This window comes from Xiphophorus hellerii, chromosome 20 (assembly GCF_003331165.1).
Source record: "Xiphophorus hellerii strain 12219 chromosome 20, Xiphophorus_hellerii-4.1, whole genome shotgun sequence".
In the NCBI taxonomy this organism is placed as follows: Eukaryota; Metazoa; Chordata; class Actinopteri; order Cyprinodontiformes; family Poeciliidae; genus Xiphophorus; species Xiphophorus hellerii.
The window spans coordinates 5203037-5211714 of NC_045691.1; the positions used below are offsets into that span (position 1 = coordinate 5203037).

General features: G+C 36.7%; 1 protein-coding gene across 1 annotated transcript; it reads left to right on the forward strand.

Moving 5' to 3' along the window:
- The first annotated feature begins 1354 nt into the window (after positions 1-1354).
- Positions 1355-6968, forward strand: LOC116710702 (glycerol-3-phosphate dehydrogenase [NAD(+)], cytoplasmic). The gene is made up of 8 exons (XM_032549876.1): positions 1355-1486; positions 4048-4225; positions 4332-4472; positions 4876-5014; positions 5399-5511; positions 5597-5833; positions 5902-6008; positions 6427-6968. The coding sequence occupies exons 1-8, from the start codon at positions 1443-1445 to the stop codon at positions 6521-6523; spliced, it is 1056 nt and encodes a 351-aa protein (XP_032405767.1). The 5' UTR covers positions 1355-1442; the 3' UTR covers positions 6524-6968.
- The last annotated feature ends 1710 nt before the right edge of the window (positions 6969-8678 follow it).

Genomic DNA, 8678 nt, shown 5'->3' on the forward strand with positions numbered 1-8678 from the left:
ATCACTATATCTGACTACATATAGTCATAACGTGATTATATGTAGCTAGCCAAGACTATTTCAAATGTATAAAAAACATAAAACTGCAATGACAGAGATTTGTAAATACCAGCAAGGATATAAACACTTTCGTTTGAGAGCTCTGAAGTTTAGACAGGAATTTCAAAACACTGATCTAATAAAATAATGCACCAAGTCCATAATTTGTCATTACATTTTCAGATTATTGCGTAATCTTCCCACTGCACTTCAACAATGGGATGTGGGAAGGTGGACCCTGGACTGTTTTATTTAATTTTCAAAGAAATATTCATTGACAACATGTTGTGTAATGCATGCTTAAAAATTAGCAAATTAACAAAGGATGAATAATTGTCAAGACAAAAAAAATCCAACAAAGACCTGAGAGATACATCATCCTTTAGTTGATCATCTACTTTACTTTGTACTTTGTACTTTAATAACTCCTATGTCAGAAATGGAAGGCATATAAAATAGCATTTTACTAAATGGAAGAAAATGTCCGCAGTCCAATTAAACAAAACTTGTTCAGCACCACTAATGTTACATGACCTCTTAAAAAAAGACAATAATTTTATTTTTATTTTTTTATAAATGTCGACTACTTTAAGGACCACCATTGTATTTTGATTTTTAGGATTTTAAAATTAAGGGGGATACATTTTCTTCTATGCAATGTTATTTCTGGAAAATATGGAAAAAAAATATTTTCAACTTAAAGACAAGCATATTTTTAAGCAAAATGTACACAATTGTTATTTTATCCATATTTGAAAACATGAATATAATTTTGCAGATTTGGAGGTTGCAGACCACTGTCTCAGACTACGGTTTAAACATTTACTGTACGAAATTCCCTGAGCTTCAAAGTGGAATTAAACAACTAGGAAGATTTTATTATTTCTTTTATTTTGTTTTAAATCACTATCCTCTTAAAAATCCAACATGCGTGGCCGATGTTCCAGGATCCCAACATGTCTCCAGGGCTCCAATAAATTTCCAAACTGTGGTTTAAAATTTAATGGTGCACCTATGATTTTTTTTATTTTTGCTTTAAATGGTAATTAGTTATAATGAGTTGATGAAAGATGTAAAAGTTTGAAAACCGATTGATAGACTATCCGTTTCAGCTGTATGGCTTATTTTTAATCCAATGTGATTCAATCACATCTGAAGTGCAGTAATCATTCCCTGCAGATCATCAAAAGCATCAAAGCCTTTGTCTATAAATAAATGGGCTGTTCTGCATCTGGATCTCTAGACTGGCACTGCTGTTCCAGTGCAGAGCCATGAGAGGCAACAGATCAGACCAACCATAAGGAGAGGGAGTGTCTGGTATAAACCCAGTCTGCTCCGGAGCTCAGTCCGTCCTCACAGCAGCAGCTGCAGGTCTCTCTCTCTGTGGGAACCCTTGGCACACGATGGCAGCGCCAAAGAAAGTCTGTGTGATCGGCTCCGGTAACTGGTGAGTGGGAGCGTTCAGTGTTGCTTTAGTGCAAAAATGTTAAGCTTAAACTGCAGGTGGTGGCTGTTGCTTCAGCACACAGTGAAACTTCTGGTGGAAACACTAAAAAGTGGGAGAACTTGTGCAACTTTAAGAGCCGATAAATCATTAATGAAGTTCATAAACCCACCTGCCTTTTTTCAAGGCTGCAGACTGGACGTTCTCTGAGACTGCTGCTGAGTCAAAGACTCCCCAGCTATAAAATATTTATTAAAGAAGCCACTTTATTAGTCTGCAGAGCATGCTGAATCAGCCGTATAGTGCTGGTGATGTCCCTCAGCCTGTGTGACATTTAGTCAGAGCTGGATGCAACTCTTAAATCTCTTAAATCTCACCCAGACTCTCTAAGCCAAACCTCAAATATCTATAATATTAATAATTTATTATCTTTAAATTATTTAGATAATAAAATTTAGATATTGTAGTACATAAAACAGTTCTTTTTCATAAATAGTAGTTTCTCTGTGTCCACTTCAAGGATACCTAATTATGATGTATAATTATTATAGTAGACTTTTTAAAATGGTAACCCATTTGGAGTTAAAATGTTATCATTCATTAATAATTACCTCAAGACTCTCAGCTCATTTTCTGAAAGAAAAAAAAAATATTTAAAGCTTTTAAATTAAATTTACTTAGTTTTTTATTTCAACACATGAAACTAAAGGGGCAGGTGGAGTAGTAAATTATGTATTTATCTGTTGTGTCTTGGGCAGTTCTTCAAGTAAGTGTTTGATGGCTTGAAGAGGAAATTAGTAGTCGCAGCTGTAATTTCCTATTTACATTAAAAAAATGCAAATCTGTTTATTAAAGAGGCTTTATAAAATGTTTTCCCTCTCTCCTGACCTCACCAAAATTTACCTTGTGTTGTCTAATGTAAACATATGTCTACATTTACACTGTTTTAAATTTTTTGAAAAATGAAAGGACAATGGAGTTTCTTTTCCCATCAGTTCATGGTGAAAGTGAAAAGGGGATAAAGCCAGTTAGGGACTAATTTTATTTCAGAAGAACAAAGTCCGCTCTATGGGCTTTAATTAAAACAAACAGTAACAAGCCGCTTCCACAGAGAAGAAACACGTGACGTGGTGCAGAATAAACATGCATGTGTAGTTTGACCCAGGTCTGAAGTGAGAATTCACTTTTAATTGATACTATGTATTTTATATTGTTTGTTAACTTTGAAAATTTTGATTTAAATTTATTACATTATGAGTTATTTGCTGGTCTGCATTATGGGGCATTTGGTAGCACTGCTGCCTTGCAGAAAGATGGTTCTGGGTTTGAATCCTGACCTGGGGGTTTTCTGCATGGAGTGTGCATGTTCTCCATGTGCATGCATGGATTCTTCTGAGTACTCCTGCTTTCTATCACAACATCACTTTAGGTTAGTTAGGTTAACTGAAAATAACTTGCCCTTAGGTACACTTTTTAAAAAATCCATTAAAAAATGGGTAAATGTACCATAGAAATGTAAAGAAAGTTTCTGCTAAGACTTTTAGCAAATTTTTTTCCTGTATTTTCTGCTTTGTCAATGTTTATGAGACGTTCTGTAAAAATAGGGAAAATTTTAGTCATTGAACTTTCACCCTAAAAACATTTAGATGTAAGTCAATGAGTCTGTGAGGACACTGGTGTACTGATGACAATAAAAGGGTTTTAAATAACAGAAAAGTTTGTGAATGTACCCAGAGATGTACTGTAAAAATATCAAGTTTTGGATTAACAGAAATGTGCATAAATTAAACATGATGAGCTCTAAAAATACATTTTAGAGTCGATGGAAATGTTGGCACAATTAACAAAAAATGTCCTTTGTAATTTTTGCACCATAACTGCTGGAACTAGGCATCTGTCCCTGTAAATATAAATAGATTTAAAAAATAGACGGATGAATGTATACTTTGCTTTTGAAAGCCAATTTTCAAGTTGGAACTGTTTAAACTCCTACATACAGTACAGACCAAAAGTTTGGACACACCTTTTAATTCAATGAGTTTCCTTTATTTTCATGACTGTTGACATTGTAGATTCACACTGAAGGCATCGAAAACTATGAATAACACATGTGGAAATATGCACTACACAAAAAAGTGTAAAACAACTGAAAATACCCCTTATATTCTAGTTTCTTCAAAGTAGCAACCTTTTGCTGTGATTACTGCTTTGCACACACTCTGCATTTTCTTGATGAGCTTCAAGAGGTAGTCACCTGAAATGGTTTTCACTTCATAGGTGTGCCCTGTCAGGTTAATAAGTGGGATTTCTTGCCTTAGTAAATAGTCATGAAAATAAAGAAAACCCATTGAATTAGAAAGGTGTGTCCAAACTTTTGGTCTGTACTGTATAACAGTATAAAATATCCTCACTACAAATAACAACCTTGAAGTAATTTACTGAATCAGAGTGAGCTATTTGTCTTTTATTCGTGCGCCTCATACAATAATTATTGACAGTTTATTAATACAAAAGCAATAAAATTCCATCAACAACATGATAATAGTGTCTTTTCATGTCAATAGGGGCACTGCCATTGCCAAGATCATTGGAGCCAATGCGGCCAAATATGACAAGTTTGACTCCACAGTGAACATGTGGGTGTTTGAGGAGGTGGTGAACGGCCGAAAGCTTTCAGAAATCATCAACACGGACCATGAAAATGTGAAGTACCTGCCTGGTCATAAGCTGCCTCATAATGTGGTGAGCATGACATCCGACTGGCTAATGATGGGGGGGGGGCTAGTCAAAGGGATTTCTACATTTGGTTTCGCTGTACAACTGAAATTCCCCCTCTATCCTTTACCAGGTGGCCGTTCCAGACTTGGCTGAAACTGTGAAAGGAGCCGATATCCTGATTTTCGTGGTTCCTCACCAGTTCATTGGAAAAGTGTGCGACACCATCAAAGAGCACATAAAAAAGGATTCTATTGGAATGTCTCTCATCAAGGTCTGTCAAACCTTTGAGAGCAAACTCAAAGGTTTGCTCTCAAACCTTTGAGACTCTTAAGAGTCCCATCTTAAGAGTCTTAAGAGTCTTAAGATGGGACTCTTAAGACTTGGTGCGCCTTTTTCTGCTTCAATTCTGAATGACACAGAGATTATGAAAAGATTGTTCTTTTAAATTAAAGCTAAGTAATACCAAATATCAAGATGCCTTTTTTAAAGAATTTTATTTGATCATTACTTGCCAATAAATGTCCCTAAAACCCACACATCTAGGTCAAGAAGTGTAACATATACAGTATATATATATTTTTATCACTTTAACGCTCTAGGCATTTTCTGAGTAAACACAGTAAAGATTCAGGCCTCCTCTCCATTTTGTTTGCATGATGATTTTTTTGCTTCAGGGTGTAGACGCAGGCCCAGAGGGTCTGAAGCTCATCTCTGAGGTCATCCGGGAGAAACTCGGCATCACCATGACGGTCCTCATGGGTGCAAACCTCGCTAATGAGGTTGCTGATGAGAAGTTCTGTGAAACAACTATTGGTACTGATTTTATTATTTTAAACAGCCTGAATCAAGACGTTTACATTTTTGTTACACCCATTGTACCATTTCTTGTGTTTTATATGTTTTTTCTTATATCACCCACTGTAAAAGCACTTTGGTTAACCTAACTAATATTGTAAAGGGTTATACAAATAAATGTATTATTATTTTGTAACTAAAAATCTTGTTCATGTCAAAATTCAGCAATTCCACAAAGCAACATGAGTTGCTCCTGTATCATTACATATTTTTTTTATCACCCTGGCACATGACTATTCAAATATTTTTGTTGTTTTGATATTTCAAATTTCAAATGATTTTGAATAAAGAAATTTGCTGAAACTTAATGCTGCATCTCTTACATTGTCTGTGTTACTTCAGGGTGCAAAGACAAAGCATACGGACCACTGCTGAAGGAGCTGATGCAGACCAACAACTTCCGTGTGACTGTGGTGGAAGAGGCTGATGTGGTGGAGATCTGTGGTGCACTCAAGGTTAATCCTGTGGTAAAATACATTGTTTTACATAACTGGTGCATAAAAGACGAATTGGAGAGAAATCTCTTTTAAATCCTCCCAGAACATCGTGGCAGTAGGAGCGGGTTTCTGTGACGGCCTCGGGTTCGGCGACAACACCAAAGCTGCAGTGATCCGCCTCGGCCTGATGGAGATGATCTCCTTCGCAAAGGTCTTCTGCTCAAACTGCCCCGTCAAGCCTGCCATCTTCCTGGAGAGCTGCGGCGTCGCTGACCTCATCACCACCTGCTACGGGGGGCGCAATCGAAAGATCGGAGAGGCGTTTGCAAAAACGGGAAAAGTATGGAGCAGCTTTCTCAACTCTGATTGTCTTCTTACAATAAGATAATGCAACATTATTCTGTTTAGAGCTTGGAGCAGCTGGAGGTTGAGCTGCTGAACGGCCAGAAGCCTCAAGGTCCAGGAACAGCCATTGAAGTTAATGTAATATTGAAACAGAAGAACATGGTGGACAGGTAAGTTTGTCTTTAGAAGATGAGGTACTCACAGGGAAATTTAAAAGCTACAGAATCACAAGTAATGAAGGAATCAGCTAATTGCACTCAAGTTGTGACTGTACAATACAGAGTTTAATAGAGAGCATGCATGAGACTTTACAGTAATATTTATGGAACAGAAATTGTGCTTTTTTGTTTCAGATGGAAAAACTCAGCTCAGTTCTTCTAGCATTAATATTTATGCCCAGTATTAATAAAAAACGACATACATTTTCCCACAATTTTTTCAGTTCATATTGTGGTATATTAATTCCTTTTTTTTTTAGAACAGCTAAAACATAGCAATAGCCTGCGCTGCATCCATTGTAATAATGTCAAACTGATTCATCTCTATTAGAATAAAACTCCCTTCTGTTCTTTCACTTTCTCCATTCAGGTTTCCTCTTTTCACTGCTGTATATGAGATCTGCTTCAATGGCCAGCCAGTCGCAGAGTTCATCAAGTGTTTGCAAAACCACCCTGAGCACATGTGAAAGACTCAAACCAGGACCCATGGATGGACTGATGTATGGACAGACTATAACCAAGGTGTTAACATGGTGTTGAGAAGTTTGGTCTGATTTTCCCTTCCAGCAATCGCTTTTTGGTCTACCACTAGAAAAACGAAAAGAGACAAATGGACTTCATTTGCCCTTTTCCTACCTGAACTGCTGACAGAAGCATTTTTCAGGTTGATTGTTGAAATATTGTACGGAGGATTTGAGTCTTAAACGTTTTTTTGTCTTATATTGGCAGATACACTAACAATAACCAGAGTTTTATAAAACATAACAAATATCCCTTTTCTTTATAAGCTTCCAATGATAAAGACAAGAGGACACAAAGGACTCACATTAAGTATTTTTCTCAATAACAAACAATGAAAGGTGCCCAAAAATTTTGCACTGTGTATTTTAGAATAAATAATTTTAATCTTGATAGCTTTGTGTTTCTTGCTGGTGTGTGCCTGCAGGCATGATGCACTCGTACACACTGGAGGAGTAGCCTCACTGTAACCGGACCTGATTTCAGCCCGGCTGCCACTTTAAACTCTTCACCTTTACCATTTTCTTGAGCGTTGAGATCATGCCTTCGTTTAGTGCATGGTTAGTCTCAGTCTTAAGCCTCATAAGTGAATTTCTGCGCTGTTCACATTGCTAACCCTGAATCTCCTTGAGTATTTCAAGGGACAATTGTTCCTTGAGGTACCAATCAAAGTATCCTTCTTCTGTCTACACAAATCATTTGTCACTGGCAGCTCATTTCCTCTAACCTTGACAATGGCTCTTCACATAGCCTTTGTTGCAAGACTCCTAATTCATACATCGCCAGATAATTGGAAATGTATTTCAGCATGATTTGTGTTTTTTTTTTACTATCATTCTATAATTTAGCATCTTTCTTGCTCACTGTGGTGGTGAAATCAGTTGCTACTTATTTAACGGTCTCTCTCTGTATGACCCCTCGAATAGTTACTGAGTCAAGTGCCCTGTGAGATCTCTAATAATAACCCAACCCAAAGGAGCAAATGTCCATCTATAATTAGAGAGCAGACAGCTGCCTCATTCACATTTGTTAATAGAAATAGAGGGATTTTCCCCTCATTGTGTCTCTCAAAACAATTTATGTACAATTTCAATATATGTGAGATTTCTATTTAAAAATAGCAATGTACTACTACACATTTGGCGGGAAAATTTTACACTTTTTTTTAATGCAAACAGAATAAGTTACAATTTCTGTCTGTAATACAATTCTTGACCACTTGGGGGTGCGAGCACATCAATCATAGTCTACACAACCCATTGTCATCCTTTTATGACTTTAATGCAGTAGTTGCTAAGATAACTTATCAGGCGGATCAAAAAAACAGAAGTTGCTGACGCATATTTGAATAATTCAAAACTTAAAATATAACAACAGCTTGACTGCCGGAGCTAAACTGAGGTGAGCTGAGAAGGAATCCATGCATGCACTGCGCCCAGCGGGGAGGAGAGACTCGCCTCACTTCCTCAATTCTTGTTCTCGTCTCCGGGCGGCAGCGAAAGATCCGGAAAGTTAGCCGCAAACACCCAAACACAACCGGAAGATAGGACGGTGGTAGCTTCAGAACTAAGAAAATAATGCTTCTCTTTTGAGTATATTTAGGACCTGTGAGAAAAAAAATATAAACTATAGGTAAAAATAAATATGGCTGCTGCCCAGTGCCAGCTTTATTATATGAGGCCTTGACCAGAAGTTGAATTTGGGAGACCCACTTCCCACCAACTGCTTAATACTATCCATCTGTGAAAACCTACATTTAACATAATTTATATTACAGCTTACCAATGAGACAACAAATACTTAGACTGGCTTTGTATGCATTACTTCACTACACAATCGTTTTAATGATTGTTTAATTTACTATTTATAGCATATTGAATACATTTTCAGTTGAGGAAAAGTTATTTCTCTAACTTCTCATTTGGGCTTGCAGTTGTACCTGGTATGTAATGTTTTAAAACAAATATGTTACAATTGAGAAGAAGAGGTTGAATTTAATTTATTATACTTTTAAAGAACTCAATATTAAAATGGTTATCTATCATTGAGATGTGTTTGTGGGGTCTGTACAGTGGTCAGGCACCTGCCCCATAAAATTACACT

What these genes read in the sequence shown, in the direction of transcription:
- LOC116710702 (XM_032549876.1), top strand. Translation starts at nt 1,443, where the DNA reads ATGGCAGCGCCAAAGAAAGTCTGTGTGATCGGCTCCGGTAACTG. An exon ending in GTGATCGGCTCCGGTAACTG is followed by an intron (nt 1,487 to 4,047) that starts GTGAGTGGGAGC and finishes TCATGTCAATAG; the next exon opens with GGGCACTGCCATTGCCAAGA. An exon ending in ATAAGCTGCCTCATAATGTG is followed by an intron (nt 4,226 to 4,331) that starts GTGAGCATGACA and finishes ATCCTTTACCAG; the next exon opens with GTGGCCGTTCCAGACTTGGC.